This window comes from Tachysurus vachellii, chromosome 16 (assembly GCF_030014155.1).
Source record: "Tachysurus vachellii isolate PV-2020 chromosome 16, HZAU_Pvac_v1, whole genome shotgun sequence".
Lineage (NCBI taxonomy): Eukaryota > Metazoa > Chordata > Actinopteri > Siluriformes > Bagridae > Tachysurus > Tachysurus vachellii.
In genome coordinates, this window is record NC_083475.1 from 18,353,066 (window position 1) to 18,370,395 (window position 17,330).

At 38.8% G+C, this 17,330-nt stretch overlaps 1 protein-coding gene across 1 annotated transcript in view; it reads left to right on the forward strand.

Moving 5' to 3' along the window:
- camk1da (calcium/calmodulin-dependent protein kinase 1Da) overlaps window positions 1-17,330 on the forward strand; it is a 66,231-nt gene that overhangs the window by 26,382 nt on the left and 22,519 nt on the right. Inside the window, exon 2 of the mRNA XM_060890130.1 lies at window positions 15,222-15,353. Within this exon, the coding sequence (XP_060746113.1) occupies window positions 15,222-15,353 (132 nt within the window). The remainder of the gene's footprint in view (window positions 1-15,221; window positions 15,354-17,330) is intronic.

The window sequence follows — 17,330 nt, forward strand, 5'->3', positions numbered from 1 at the left end:
AAAGCTTTATGACCACAGTCTGTAAATATCAACGATGAGGCTTGTAGCAAGAAACAAGTTGTTTTTTCCTCGTTTTCCCCAGGTCTAGATTGGCAGGTGAAATTGCCTCTAGCTGTTCTTGACCTGAGTCCATTTACACTGAGACTTCAATGTGTTCACTCTTAAGGCTTCTAGCTTGTTTCCTTTTTATTTTTTTTTGGGACCTTCATTTCCTACCCATTTGGTCATTTGTCAATTTCCAGTCACTAGCTGTGTGTGTGTGTTTGTGTGTGTGTTTGTGTGTGTGTTTGTGTGTGTTTGTGTGTGTGTTTGTGTGCGTGCGTGTGTGTGTGTGTGTGTGCGTGTCTGTGTGTGTGTGTAAACAATCTCTGAAGCCTTTTTCCCCCTAAAACAAGCCTAGAATCAATCTGAGGTGCAGGCTTGAGTAACTATGTGTGAAAATGCCCTTACAAGGGGAAAAAAAATTCTCTGATTGGCACTTTAGATTACTCGTGGATTGGTGCACTGACAGTTTATCTTTTACACACACACCTTTTTCACTTCCCTTTAACTCATTGATGTCTTTTCCTGCAACAGCATTGACTTGACTATCACACCTGTGATACTGCGTTCACACCTGCAGTGATTTTATCGCTGTGAGTCTCTGTGCTGTGGGCGGGGGCGCCCTCTGCTACCGGTTGCCATAGTGATATTACACGTGTATCGGTGGGTGGCGCAGCGAGCATTTCGAATCCTTTATCTGGTGACTAAAACGAAACATTTTGGATGGAGTTTTGTTTTTTGTGTATAAAATTCAGCAGTGTGTATCAGCATCATATCGTGCGCTCTACTCTCTTGTACACTCAATATTTGCGGCAACTTTTTTTCTCAACTTTGTCGTGTCGCTGATGTGGACACGCCCACAGGTAAAGTGGACAAAAGTCTGGAGCTTAATGGTCGTTTTATTTCATTTCAAGCGAACGATCTCCGGTGGCTTTGTTTCTGCGAGCCGCTGTGTTTGTGAACTCAGCATTCAGAAAGCTAGATCGGTGCATTATTACTTAAAAAAGAGACGAACATCTGATACAAATGCATCAGTCAGATCGAGTAACTGTACAAGTTAGCAGCGTGCAGGACTAGACACAGAAGGGATGTACATCAAGGCCATTAGTGTCGAGGTGTTCTTCTTTTCTTTTCTGTCTACAGCTACGTTTAAGAAGACGTTTAATATCTCTGAATATTATTTTGGAGGTTTGTTTACTGTTTTTGTCCTATGGCAATCAGAACCAACCATTTCCTTCTTGAATTTGTTCCTCACTCATGACACAGAGCACCAACGCAGCTGTCTATTAATATATTAATATTAATATATAATATTAAATAAAAATATTTCTTATAACTAATACTCCAACTGATTGAACTCCACCTTTTTCACTGCACTCCAACTACAAATACTGTAATGATCACTTTTAGCTCAAGAAGATAGAAAGTAATATAAGTGTTGTCACTAAACCCAGGGGTGTGCAAACTTTTTTCAGGTATGTGAAATGACCTCTCTCTCTCTCTCTCTCTCTCTCTCTCTCTCTCTCTCTCTCTCTCTCTGTCTCTGTCTCTCTGTTTCTCTCTGTCTCTCTCTCTCTCTCTCTGTCTGTGTTTCTCTCTCTCTGTCTGTCTCTCTCTTTCTTTCTCTCTATCTCTCTCTCTTTCTCTCTCTGTCTCTCTCTCTCTCTTTCTCACTCTCTGTCTATGTGTCTCTCTCTCTCTCTCTGTCTGTCTCTTTCTCTTTATTTTTCTCTGTCTCTCTCTCTCTCTCTCTCTCTCTCTCTCTCTCTCTCTCTCTCTCTCTGTGCATCTCTTTCCACCTCATCATCATCCTACACAATACCCTTCTGCTGTCCTTCCTCTCTCTCTCTCTCTCTCTCTCTCTCTCTCTCTCTCTCTCTCTCTCTCTCTCTTTCCAGACCTACTTTGTAGTAGAAAGTTCTACTACATGATCTTCTCTCAGACACGACCTCCAATCTGACTTTTATCACGAATGTCTCGTATGTCCCAGTTGATGAGGACAATTAGCGCAGCGACTTTGACATCTTTGTCCTTGTAGCGGACGCAGAGAACGGAGGAGAACAAACGAGCCGTGGCGCTTCGTTAGAAAAGCAAAAGGCCTTTTTTTCCTCCTGCTTTGATTATTTTCCTAATTTCATTTTGGAAGTTTGACATGATATAGATGTATAATCCTGTCCTTTAGCAAAACAGTAACAGTGAAAGAGAGCGACGGGAATTAATAGGAACTTTTATTAGTTATTAATAAACTTAATGGAATTCTTTTCACTTTAATTCATTATTTAAAATTCTTCATTTGGAAAGTATGTCTATCATTCTGAAGATGATGCTTATTGTACAGATATCTGCATCCACCAAAGAAACAATATTGTGTGTAGATTATATAGAAAATGACATTTGTCATATAAACTGTATACCACCCTGTTCTATTAAAGTAGAACAGTGTAGTGGTAATGTGTCTGTTACTGTACATAACCCCAGCATCGTGGCTTTGACTCTCAACTCAGGTGAGAGCTCAGTGTTTGATACATTCAGGGATTTGAAAATACCTGAACAAATGATGTTGTATGTCCAAAAATGAACCATTCAATCACATGGAATGGATGTAAACTTTAGAATGAACTTGATTCAGTGTGTCTTCAGAATAATCCTGTTTAGATGATGATGATGATGATGATGATTTATTTTTATAGATATTACAGTAATTCCTTCCTGCTGAAGTCTTCAAATGTTCACTCGAGGCTCGTGAACAAAGCTAGATCTACCACCAAGAGACAAGACTCTGATCAAGGGTAGGGTGTCAGGATGGATCCAGTGGGTCCAGAAAGAAGAACACTGGGAGCTCTGGAGGGAGAGGGAGGAAGAGAGAGAGAGAGACAGAGAGAGAGAGAGACAGAGAGAGAGAGACAGAGAGAGAGAGAGAAAGAGAGAGAAAGAGAGAGGGAGACAGAGAGAGACAGAGAGAGAGAGTGAGAGAGAAAGAGACAGAGAGAGAGAGACAGAGAGAGAGAGACAGAGAGAGAGAGAGAAAGAGAGAAAGAGAGAGAGAGACAGAGAGAGACAGAGAGAGAGAGTGAGAGAGAAAGAGAGAGAGAGAGAGGGAGGGAGAGAGAGAATGAGAGAAAATTAGAAAGAGAGAAAATGAAAGAAAATGAGAGAGAGAGAATGAGAGGGTGAAAATTAGCGAGAGAGAGAATGAGAGAGAATGAATGAGAGGGAGAAAATGAGAGAAAATGAATGAGAGAATGAGAGAGAGAAAATGAGAGAGAGAAAATGAGAGAGAGAGAAAATAAGAGAATGAGAGAGAGAGAAAATGAGAGTATGAGAGAGAGAAAATGAGAGAGAGGGAGAGAGAGAGAGAGAGAAAATGAGAGAGAGAGAGAGAGAGAATGATTATGTATGCTTGTGATCATGTGATGGTTACATGATGATTACATTTTAAAATTGATCCAAACAAGTTCAAGGTCACTGCAAGGTCAACATGTCTAAAATAGTGCTTCAAATATCTCCTCCTTCCTGTTTGGAGAATATTTATATATGAAGGATATGCTGTGTGAGTCATACTGTACAAGTTAGCAGCACGGAGGACTAGACACAGAAGGGATGTGCATCAAGGCCATTAGTGTCGAGGTGTTCTCGCGTTCTTCTGGTTTCTGTCTACAGCTACGGTCAGAAGACGTTTCCTTTATAACATCTCTGAATATTATTTTGTATGTAAGGTGTAAGATTTAGGTACTTTTGTTTACTGTTAATTTTCTATGGCAATCTAAATGGCAAACTAAACCCAGGGGTGTGCAAACTTTTTGCAGGTATTTAACGACCCATTTAAAATGTTAAACTCAATATATAAATAGATTTGTTTCATCAAGATGATTTAAATGTGTACAAAAATATCATGTTGCTGTGTAGGAGTCATCGAGCCATGGGGGATACAAACTTTTGCATTTTTTTGTATAAAGCCATAATGTTACGCCCCATAACTGTCTTTGTGTGAGTGTGTGAAACAGATCAGTAGTTATGCGCGCGCGCACACACACACACACACACACAGTGTATGGTAAATGTCAAAATCTCTTATTGTTTTCCACACTGAAATATGAGAGATGAATCTAAACAAAGATGAAACTGAAAACATGTGCGCACACACACACACACACACACACACACTCTCACACACACACACACACGCATAGTGTTTGTCACTAAATGAGTGTAAAATGATCTACATTCCCTCTGAGAGAGTGTGTGTGTGTTTAGAGTGTGTTACTGTACTTCTCTTTTAATGGTTTTTATAATTGCAGAATTTGCATAATTGCCCACTGTTGTTGTGTTGATGCAGTTTGTGTGACTTTAATTGGAATAATTTTGTTGTACTTTGTGGAACAGAGTCTGTACATTGCCACTCGTTTGAAGTACAGACTCAGCTGGCATCTCTGCAGCAAGTGTGTGTGAGTGAGTGTGTGAGTGAGTGAGTGAGTGTGTGAGAGTGAGTGTGTGAGTGAGTGTGTGAGTGAGTGTGTGAGTGAGTGTGTGAGTGAGTGTGTGAGTGAGTGTGTGAGTGAGTGAGTGTGAGTGAGTGTGAGAGTGAGTGAGTGAGTGAGTGTGTGAGAGTGAGTGTGTGAGAGTGAGTGTGTGAGAGTGAGTGTGTGAGTGTGTGAGTGAGTGTGTGAGTGAGTGTGTGAGTGAGTGTGTGAGTGAGTGTGTGAGTGAGTGAGTGTGAGTGTGAGTGAGTGTGAGTGAGTGTGAGTGAGTGTGAGTGTGAGTGAGTGTGAGTGAGTGTGAGTGAGTGTGAGTGAGTGTGAGTGAGTGTGTGAGTGAGTGTGTGAGTGAGTGGACAAAGTCTTTGTGTGTGTGTGTGAGTGTGTCAGTGAGTGTGTCAGTACTGTATATGTGTGTGTGTGTGAGTGTGTCAGTGAGTGTGTCAGTATACAGTATGTGTGTGTATGTATGAGTGTGTCAGTGTATGTGTGTTTGTTACTTATCATGTATGTCATTTAGCCTGATTTCACCAGAAGATGTGTTCACTGTCAGTGTACAGAACCTGGATAGTTTATGTATGTATGTACAGGTAAACAAATGAGTGTTTCCCAGCTACATGTATTGTTGATGATCATATGTTGAAAAATTTGGTCTAATTCATAAACATTCAGTCGAAACCTAAATAACGAAGTATATATTATTAATTATTCAGCATTTTTTATTATTACACAGTAATGGCCAAACGTGTGCGTGCGACAGTGTGTGAGAGAAGATGTATGTTTAATGTTGAGAGCAGCAGGAGCTCTCTGACTCTCAGTCTGACTCTGATTTGATCGCATGTTAATAGAGTTACCATGGAGCTTTATCCTGTGTTCATTGATGCCCTCTGCGCGAACACACACAACACACACACACACACGCTTGCACACTTGCTCTCTCGCTCTCTTTCTGTCACTTGGCTGCAGGTGCGCTGTTAATGCGAGTGAGCAGACTTCCTGTGGCTTTTACAGTGTATGATCTTTTGTGCTCAAACACACACACACACAAAGAAATACTGAATACAAATGAGTGAAAAGTGTAGAGCATCAGGTTGCAGCAGTTGAATAAACAAATTGTGGTGTTTGTTTGTGTGTGTGTGTGTGTGTGTGTGTGTGTGTGTGTGTGTGTGGTTTATCTGATAGACCAGAAAAAGGTTGAATGTTGGAGACCAGAAAAAAGTTGAATGTTGGAGATAAAACAGGAACAATCAAAGCTTCTATCATCATGTCCACAGGCACATACATATTTCTGTGTGCGTGCGTGTGTGTGTGTGTGTGTGTGTGTGTGTGCATGTGTGTGCGGGTGTTTGAAGTACAGACTGTTGAGTCACTGTCAATCCTGCTGCTGCTCTGCCATGTGTGCCATCAAAGCCAGCAGCCTGTAACACACTCGTCATCTCTAATCCAACCACAGCCACAACTCCCACCTCAATTAGACACACACAGACACACACACTGTCAGAGTTTGTAGTTATGGAGACTTTAGATTTAAATCTTTATTCACTATTTAAAGGAACACACCAGGGATTTAAAGTGACTGTAGTTTTAACATGTCTCGTCTGTTTTCACACTTATTACTCCGTTTGCTGAACTTGGTTAGTTTGTTTTTGGGAATAACACGAGGAACCTGCAGGGCTGAGAACATGAGCTTCATCCCAAATGGTGTACTATACACTACACACTATGCACTACAAACAACGTTCTTTACTCTTTGAATGAATGTTTCCTTAAAGCAAGTGAATCACAGCAATCACAATCCCAGGTGCGAACCAAAACACCCGGTACTGAGAGAGCTGAACTCAGTAAAGGGATTTGAGAAAGTGAGTCGTCTCACTGAATCGACTCACTGCAGGAATTAATCATTCTAGCTGCATTTTAAATGACATACTACACACTTTCATAGTGCATTATGCGCTTTAGTGTCTAGTGTATGGAGTTTAGAAGGTTGGCATCATCTCAACGTTTTTTTTTTTTACTAACACTCGCAGCCTTGCTTATATAGCGGAAGAGGGGCGGGGCTGCCGGTGCTTGGGAATAAGATGGCTGACAACACTTTGGTGGGTATGAAGTCTTAACTTCATACATCATTGTCCATCGATTGAGAAAGCCCATAATTCTGGTTAGTCAAAATAAAAAGTGTTATATTTGAGACTATGGCACCCTTTTAAAATCATACAGTAGATGCGTAATGCACAGTGTAAGTGTGGGTGTAGTGTATAGTGGGATTATATATTTGGGATGCTCCTATAATGATTCAACTCTGAATTGATTCACTTCAGCAAATGAATCAATTTCTCACTTCCTGCACTTGCCAGAGTTCACTTGCACACAGACTGAGATCAGCTTGCTCGGTACCGGTTGTTTTGGTTCTCACCTGCTTTAGAGAACCGCAAGTGAAGAACAGAACAGGAAACAGAATGTACGAGTGATGTCCAGCGAATGGGTATTAAAAGCACAGGGTCACCGTGTACGCACATGATCATCATATTGTCACAAGGTTATCGTGTCCCTAATCTGCTGCTCTGTACTCCTCTCCTCTCGTTACCATGGTAACGACAGATCCAAAAGCCAATAATCGGAGAGCGATGTCATGGGACCCAGCAAGAATATGACACCACAGACGTAGTAATTACCCATGATCCTGTTTAGTGTCTGAGAGCCCTGAGCTGCTTTCAACACCCAGTCCAATTAACACACACAAACATGCCTGAGCTCTCTCTCACACACACAAGCTCACAGACACACACAAACGTGCATGAGGCCACACAAGCAAATGTGCTCACAGACACTCAGACATGCTCACAGACAGGCAAACATGCTCACAGACACGCAAACATGCTCACAAACACTCAAACATCCTCACAGACACGCAAACGTGCTCAGACATGCAAACATGCTCACAGACACAACCAAATGTGCAAACAGGCACACAAATGTGCACACAGACACGCACGCGCAAACTTATGCACACAGTCACACAAACATGCGCACAGACAGACAAAAGTGCACACACACAAACATGCACACAGACACTCACACGAACATGCGCACAGACACACAAAAGTGCACACACACAAACATGCACACAGACACTCACACAAACATGCACACAGACACACAAAAGTGCACACACACACACAAACATGCACACAGACACTCACACAGTGCGCACAGACACACAAAAGTGCACACACACAAACATGCACACAGACACTCACACGAACATGCACACAGACACACAAAAGTGCACACACACAAACATGCACACAGACACTCACACAAACATGCGCACAGACACACAAAAGTGCACACACACAAACATGCACACAGACACTCACACGAACATGCGCACAGACACACAAAAGTGCACACACACAAACATGCACACAGACACACACAAACATGCGCACAGACACACAAAAACATGCACACAGACACACATAATGCACTCATACACATGCACAAATTGCGATAAACAACACATGACATGACCACATATATACATAAAATCACAAAAAAATGCATACACAAGAACAAAAACACACAGATGTTTAACAAAAACCTTTTACTTCACCACCAGCACCTGATCTACACCTTTATGTGCAAAGATTTATCAAATAAAGCAGTGAATTTTTGACGCTTTGTCCTTCATGTTCTTTGATATTTATTCTCCTGTTGTGTTGTGATGGCATGTCACGTGTTTTTAAACTTCTCTATTCTGCTCAAGGGCTCCAGGGAAGCATTCAGGAGAAAGAGTCACGCACTCCTCCTGCCTCTGAACTCATCATATGTGGTGCTGATCTGCATCACGCTCGATTATATACACCAGAGCCCGAGCTCATGTTGATCTAAATCCCTGACATCAGACGTGCGCTGGTGTAGTTACTCAAGGGGGAAATTACAGTAATCTGTCTGTGTGAAAGCCAGTTTCTGACGCTGTCGTGTGTTTTCAGGCTCGGCTATTACGAAAGCCAATGCAATACTTTATTTTGACAGTTAGATCAATAGGGCAAGCAACAGTTACCAGTTACCACGGCAGGGTTCCCTAGCAACAGAATGAAGGGGTGCTTTGCAGGTTTGCAGAGTTGTGCAGGGAAATGTGGTCGTGTGTGTGTCCATGTCTGTTGTATATGTATGCGTGTGTGTCTACAGTATGTATGTTGTGTGTGTGTGTGTGTGTGTGTGTGTGTGTTTCATCACGTAAATCAGACTGATTTTAAATAGAGAATTGAAGAATTCAGATGGCACTTAGTTAAATAGCTCCGCACACACACACGTGCGCACACACGTTTGAAGACGGCCTGTAACTAGGCTGTTCTGAGATCGATGGAAAGTTCATTCCACCACCAAATTCCTCAGATCTCTGTCATGGAGGACTCCTGTGAGAGCTACCGCTATTCATTGTATCATTGTGTATGGAGGCACTTGGGTGTGAAAATCCTGGGGTCACTGCTATCACATTTTCCTGATTGGATAGTTGCAGGAATATGCAGGGCTACATGTGTACCTAATAAAGTGGCTAGTTAGTTTATATAAGCACACACAGACAAATACGGGACTGCCATGTAAATAATTTTAATCAATAGTCAATATAATAATCAATAACAGTATACACAAATGTTTATATATTTCAAACATACTTTTTTTTAAACAATAAAAACAGCTAGTTAACATTTAGCTAATTCTTAAAAAAAAAACTATTTTTTATATTTAGTGCTACAGTGCTACCTAGTGCTAATCTAGTACACCTAAAGGTTTAACTAAAGGCTAACTAGCTCATATTTACCTAAGTACAGCTAACTAGCTTTAAATCTTGCTAGCAAACCTTACTAAAGTTTGGTTAGTTTTGTGGTTAAAAGGACAATGAATTTTTGTTTTGTGTGAAATGTAAAATAACTTGTTGTCTTTACAAATTTTGTTTTTGACATTAGCTTTTCTTTTAAAACAAATAAAACCTGAACCTTTAATTTTACCACATACTTAAGGGGCCTAAGTTTCACACAAGTTGAAAACTGGTAGCTAACTTTTAGCTAAAGGTTACTGTTTTTATAATACATGCCTTAGTTAGTTAACTTTTAGCTAGTACCACTATAGCTAAGTCAAAGCTAAGATATCTTTTAGTCAAACCTATAAGATTACTATCTAACTTTTAAATAAATACCGGTAGCTAACATTTAGCTAAATCTAGCTAGCTAATTTTGGCTACTTCTTACTTCTCAAACTCACTCTGTTATCAAAGAACCAGGGATTACGTTAAGTAACAGAAGTGTTTGTCTGCTGTCTGCATTGTGTAAAATTTCGATGGATTTGCAGTTGTCCATACAGTATTATGTGTTTTAAGATTAAAATCCTAAATCTGTTTCATTTAAAAACATGTCTGAAAGATTGTTTATAGTTAGCTGCTTAAGCTCTTGTTGGTAGTCACTGTACAGCATAATTGAATCATCGATGATGTTTTACAAAACTTTATGAAAGATGTTTTTTTGTTTGTTTGTTTGTTTTTTAGCCCGGGTTAAAAAAAAAAGCTTACACATTATTTGAACGTGTTTGATAAACAAAGCTGAGTGTATCACGATAAAGGTACACATCTTGTTTAAACAGTTACCCGAGTAAGACTAAGAAGTATCCGCACTTAAATGTACAGTTTATTTAAAAACCCACTGTTGTTTGACATTTACTGTACACCTGAAGTGCTGACAGAAATGTTTTCAGTTCCGACTCACATTCTCTCTCAGTGGATTTCTGAAACTCATATGGGCATGTAGTAGTTTAGGGAACTAACCAACTCTCAAGTACCATAGATATATACACTAGATGTCGCCTTGTATACGGCAGTACATTGGAACGAATGCGTCAACTGAGCCGCCATCTTGGTACAGGGGACCCCCTCCTCTTAATGCATTAGCGTCAATGTAGGCAAAGAAATAAAATGACCATAAATCGTCATGAATGCCATTTTCTAGTTTTTTTTTTGGTCGTTCCAAAGGTCAGACATGTATTTATCTTAATTCCAGAGAAAATTTAAGGTTTTTATATCAAGATAATCTACTTTTTCACAATATAATGCATACTGCTAGTAGGTGTAAGTTTATTACTTACATTCTTCCACTTGAGTAAACTTTAAATGAACAATCACTACTTACCTTATAGCCTACTGCATGCAACACTGCTACAATGGTGTGACTATACATGTTCATTTAAACATTTAAAATGTATTGGTTTATTAAATATGATACACAAAGCAATTTGCAGGTGGAAGCAAATCACAAATTTGAGAACATAATGTGAAAGTTAGATAGTTGAGGTGCCAAAGACTGTTCAATCTTTTATTTATTCTTTTCCCGCAATATTTTTGCAACATTAAATAAGTATAGTCACATAAACAAAAAAAAACCCCACAAAGTTTGACTTTGAGGCTGAACTGCCAACCTAACTGGTGACATCCTTCCAGGACTGTCAGCTGAGTTAACCATTAAAAAAAGTGTTTAGTATCCCTGCAACTTGTCCATGACTGACGTCTCTGTTTATCACTTGGGAATCTACAAACAGATTCAGATTCTGATTATTTTATTTAATACCATGTCAGCAATCAAAGCTATTTTCATGGCAAAAATTCAATTACAAAAACACAAATATCATATAAATACAATAAAAACAAAACACTTTGTGTTAAGTCCAGGACAATCTAATAAAATATGTTTGACAGATAAGGGAATCTTACAGAACCTACATAAAGTTGGGTCTTTTCACCTTTAAGCAAAAAAGCATGGGTCAAGTTTTAATGTCCTTATTAAGAGCTTTGGAATCTACAAACATTGTCTGTTTTCCTAACTGTCAAAAACTAATGGGTAACTAGCATGGATTAGCACGGAACAAGAAATATAATTTCCTAACATTCAATATCATAAAACACATTCTCATTGAACAACCAAATGCAGCACAGAAGTCCGGCATCGTCCATGTGTTTGAGGTAAAGGAGCACAGTACAAAGATGGCGGCGGTTTTGACGCATTTTTAGGACCCCAATGCGACATCTAGTGTATATATCTATGCTCAAGTACAAGAACCTGGGTCTTGATGCTAGGAAAATATTTTATACTTTAGCAACTAATATAAATGTATTGGAGAAAACTTGCTCACCTGCCACATTCTAGAAATAGAGATTCAGAGAAATATAAACCTGGCTTGTTCCTTGTTTGTTTAACTGAAATTAAACAAAATTATAAATATGATATAATAAGAAATTATTCTTTTCAATCATCTCCAGTATTCATTCACATCCCCTCCCTGTTTCCCTGTGTGTGTGTGTGTGTATGTGTGTGTGTATGTGTGTGTATGTGTATGTGTGTGTGTGTGTGTACATCGTTCAGGTGCACATGAACCACCAAAGTAAGCTTTGCAGACAAAATTTCCCATCTGTGCTCGAGCTGATTTTATGCACTTTCATTTTTTGACTGAGGAGCCGGTTTTAAAGCTGTCACCCACGCACGCATGCACATACACACACACCACAAACACACACACAAACCTGTATGTGCATGAGAGAGAGAAAGCAATGGAGGAGGCATTTTAATAAGGATTTCAGGAGAAGATTTTTCACTAGTCCAATAGTCCGTCTTAATGGTTTGTTTGACGTGTGTACATGTGTGTGTGTATGTGCTTATGTGTGTGTGTGTAAAATGTATTTGCTGGAGCCTTTATGCATCCAGCCATGTCGGTGTGTTTTATGTGTCATGCTGCATGTAGCATAGCAACAAGCAGAGATTGGCCAGACAAACAATCAGTTAAAGTCCAGACTGAATTGTTTTTTTTTGTTGTTTTTTTAAAGCTTTTACGTGGCATCCCAGATGGTTGATGAGGCCATGCCTTTTTCCCTCTAAAGCTTCATCAGCAAATTGGGTGTTTATAAATGTCACCATGGCAGTTTCAACCCAGATGCATAATCTCACTGGCATTTTCTCCCTGTGACACATTTTCCACAATCACCTGAAGTGATTTCACAAGAGTCCGGTCCAGGGCTCAGGGCTGTCCAACACTTGAACGATTGTACTTCATTAAGCTGCTTAACTATTATTTATACTTGCGTTTTACTTAAATGACTGTATACACATAAGCTCACTACATTGCATTATTAAGAAAAAATATACTATTTATATTTTTATTTAGACCATGTTACAGATCTCACTTTCTCACAGGCAGCAATTTTTGTGCTAACATCCAGTCATTTCAGTTTAGGAAAAGCATCTATAAAACTCTGCCTCATATACCTTACTAAATGGTCTCATTTACCTCACTAAATGGTCATATTTACATCAGTATGTGGCAGGATCTCCATCTTCCTCCATTTACCTCACTAAAAGGTCTTATTTACCTCACTAAAAGGTCTTATTTATCTCACCAAATGGTATGTTTACCTCAGTAAAAGGCATCTTCCTCCATTTACTTCACTAAATGGTCATATTTACCTCAGTAAAAGGCAGGAATGCCATTTTCCCCCATTTACCTCACTAAATCTTGAACTTGAAATGGTCACATTTACCTCAGTAAAAGGCAGGAACGCCATCTTACTCCATTTACTTCACTAAATGGTCATATTTACCTCAGTAAAAGGCAGGACTGCCATTTTCCCCCATTTACCTCACTAAATGCTCACATTTACCTCACTAACTTTTCACATTTACCTCAGTAAAAGGCATGAACGCCATCTTCCTCCATTTACTTCACTAAATGGTCATATTTACCTCAGTAAAAGTCAGGAATGCCATTTTCCCCATTTACCTCACTAACTTTTCACATTTACCTCAGTAAAAGGCAGGAACTCCATCTTTCTCTATTTACCTCAATAAAAGGTATTGTGTTTACCTCAGTAACAAGCATAAACAAGTATGAAAAAGTATTTCCAACTTTAGCTACATCTCATCATCGATTCTGGTAGCTAACGTTAGCGGCTGTGCTGCAAGTCATTTCTAGCTAATGGTAAATTTTGTTTATGTAAAGGATCTCTAACTTCTTATTAATTCATTCAGTAGCAAACTGTATAGCTTTAGCCATGTTTATGAGCAGAGAATAAATGTTTTCAGGCAGGAAAAAAGAAACAAATCAACTTCTAACAGATTTAGACAAGAAATACGTTTTTGTATTCTGACATAATATGAATTCAAATTCAGTGAACATGTACTTTTACATTTTAATCCTTTTACAAATAAGTAGCAACTGTTTTCATATTTTGGGTTTAATATTTCCTATTTAATATGAGATTCTTAGACATGATCTATAGCTTCATCACTTACATTTCTCAGTAGTTTTTCGAAAAAAAAATTACAAAAAATAACAAAGCTCACCGTATTAATGGTATTAAACTAATTTTCTCAGTCAAGTCGTATAGAGCCTCCAAGGTCTTGATTTAAGATTTTAGCTGTCACACCAAATTGTGAAAGTCTGAGTTATTTTTATTGCTTCAGAATCATCCATTCAGGTTGTTAGCCTGAAAAAAGAGCTGCTAATAGAAACCCACACACAAATATATTTCTAGTACTACTTTCTTACGTATACTATTTTACAAGGGTCTTTTGGTGTGAGAAACTGATTCAAAAGCATTTTAACTGAGTTTATTACTGATACTACTACTACTACTACTACTATTATTATTATTATTATTATTATTATTATTATTATTATTATTATAAGTCAAAGAATATCATTCATAAACTGTGTTAACTACAGTTCATTGTACAGTGGTTCAGGGATTATTTTGGCACCCTTTATAGTCAGAGTATAATAATTATGTAATGCTATTTCAGCATAATAACTTAGTACCAAAAATACTCTTGGCAAAATTCTACAGTATGTCCCACAAATGTAAACAAACAAAACATAGTTATATTAACGTGTGAAATTGCACTTTAAAGGTTTTCTATAAATTCCTAGCTAGCAAGATGTTAGTAAATGATGAGAGAAATAATCTTTGTTTACATTTATTAATAAATTTTATTGTTTGTTTATTTGTACTTCTTTTGTATATATATATATATTTTTTTTTTATTAATTCCTTAATGAATGTATTTATTTGATTTGTTTTAAACTGAATTAAATTAGTTATTTACATTTATTTGAATTTATTTTAATGAATTTATTTCTTTATTGAATTTATTTCTTTATGTGCCTTGGCTTCAATTAACAGGATATTTAACAAGGCTAAAAACGTATCTGGTGGTATTTTGAAAGTTTGACTCATTTCACTCGCTTCAGACATCCATTCAGAACGTTAGCCTTCAGAGAGACAGAGATAAACAGCATGTCTGGATTTGAGCATGAATTTAGGAAGTCGAGATGAAGCTTGAAGGATATGTTTGGGTAAAATAGCAGCGTCTGGATGTTGCCTTTTGTGTAAACCTCTCCATCTTTCTTGAAGATGCTGACAGTCTTGTCTTGTCCATTAATTAGTGTATGTGTGCGTGTGTTTGTGTGTGAGAGAGAGAGAGCGCGAGAGAGAGTATCCATTCATCTTGCAGTAAACATATAAATCACTCCATCGTAGCAGGACATGACTGGACATCTTGTAGATCTCCTCACAGAAAATAGTTCAAGCAGGTGATCAGTTTTCTGTTCTTGCCCTGTTTTGATGAATAACAAACATCATCTTTGTTTCTCTATTCTTTGTTTTAGGGGAGCATTCTCCGAAGTGGTCCTGGCCCAGGAGAAGGCCACAGGGAAGATGTTTGCTGTTAAGTGCATCCCTAAAAAGGCCTTGAAGGGGAAGGAGAGCAGCATTGAGAATGAGATTGCCGTGCTACGCAAGTGAGTCTCACACCATGACCCTCCATTACACTGATGCCAGATTGCTTACCTACTGTTTACCTCCGTTGCTGTGGTTTCTCTGGCAGCCATATCCAGCTGGGTGAAGGGGACAACGGCAAAAAATATAGCTTCCTCTAAGGAATCTTTTTGTACTTTGAAAGGAGATAAATCAAAATATACAGATTTTATTACTCAGGGATATTTTATTCATATGAATATATACAATCGGTTAAATCCAGACGATGCGAGTTTATGGTGTAATAAATTATAAACTCAGACTGTCGACTGAGAGCTGCAGATTGTTTGAATATAATATAAAGCACGACTAGTTTCATAGTTTCTCTATAGTTAAGTAAATGCTGATTCAGGTTGTCATTACTTTTGGGAGTTTTATTAGTGAAGGAAACGAGTCTTTATTTTTCACATAGACATTACAGCACAGTGAAATTCTTTTCTTTGCATATGTATGTTATGTAGCATTAGCCCTGATATTTATATCCATCTGCCCTGATAATATAATCACTCCATAATAACTGTTATTTCTAGCTATGAATTAACTACCTGATTAAATAATTGGTTGATGTTTAAGCATTGAAAGGCCTGTCATCATAATTTACTCGTCTTAGTTGCTTATCTGGAACTTTCCTGTGGAAGAAGCCTTAATTTTCTTATGTTTACTGTAAAACAGCAACGTGAAATTCTTTTCTTCACATATCTTAACTTCTGGGTCAGTGCACAGGGTCAGCCATGATGCCACACCATGGAGCAGAGAGGGTAAAGGGCCTTGCTCGGGGACAAACGGCTTGGTGGTGCTAAGGCTTGTGACGGCTTGGTGGTGCTAAGGCTTGAACCCCTGACCTTCTGATCAGTAACCCAGAGTTTTTAGAAGTCAGTTAGTCTGAAATATTTACAGACTTACACACGTGTGCCTGAATACTTGACATAATCACAGCGGTGTCTGAACAGTGTAATGTCTGCACAAGCCCTTACTGCTGTGAGAATACGTCTCAAACTGAGGTTTTAAGGTCCTCATTTACGCTTGTCAGTGAGGTCTGTGAGACCAATACATTGTCCCATTTTTCATTTGATGGTTCAAAAAGTTTCTTGCAAGCGACCTTGATGTGTCCTTTGTGTGTCATTAGTGCAGCAGTTTGACAACAGCATTGATCCAGAATACAGCACTGGGAAAGATTCTCCAACACGGAACCCTAATGGACATTACCGAGCATGAATAATAGTAATAGCTGCTGGGTTTGTTGATGGCAAAAGAGCAAGAGTGTGATAAATCAACACCAATTACCAACAAAACTACTGAAACAAAGCTAAATTGTCGTCCCTTAGTCATAGTGAGTTACACAAATGTTGTTAGAGCATTGTGTGTTGGGATTGTTGAGGATGTGTCCCTTTAGTGTTTGCGAAGTCTTGTCATTCACATAATTCAGCATGTTTAGTTCTTGCTTGTTACTAGTTTCTGAAGTTTCTCACTTGTTATCTGATCCCAGCTGTAATTTTTTTGTGTTCCCAAAAGAAAACACTTTCTTACACACACACACACACACACGTTATTTTTTCAAATTCAAGCATTGAACTCTTTCAAGTGTTCTCCGCCCTCTCCTTCATACACGAGCTCACAGACGTCCACAGTTGGCTAGTGTTGCTGTGATTGACAGGTAAGAGAGTGGTAACATGCCGCCCACCCAGAGAACACGGCCAACATTACTTTCCTGACTCCCAGCCACAGATGGCTAAGGTGCTAAGGCATTTTCAGGATTCAGCCACATGATCTCCTGACAGATGTTATTCTGTTGCACTGCTGTTATAAATCCTGACTCCAGGACAAAACTTTAACCAGACACAAATACAGGATGTGAGTGGGATTGTTGCTTTTCTTCTAGTATCATAGCGAGCCACAACCAAAAAAGCACCACAACGGTAAAAAACACGGAATAGTCTGATGGCTTGAAGCTGCACCAGATG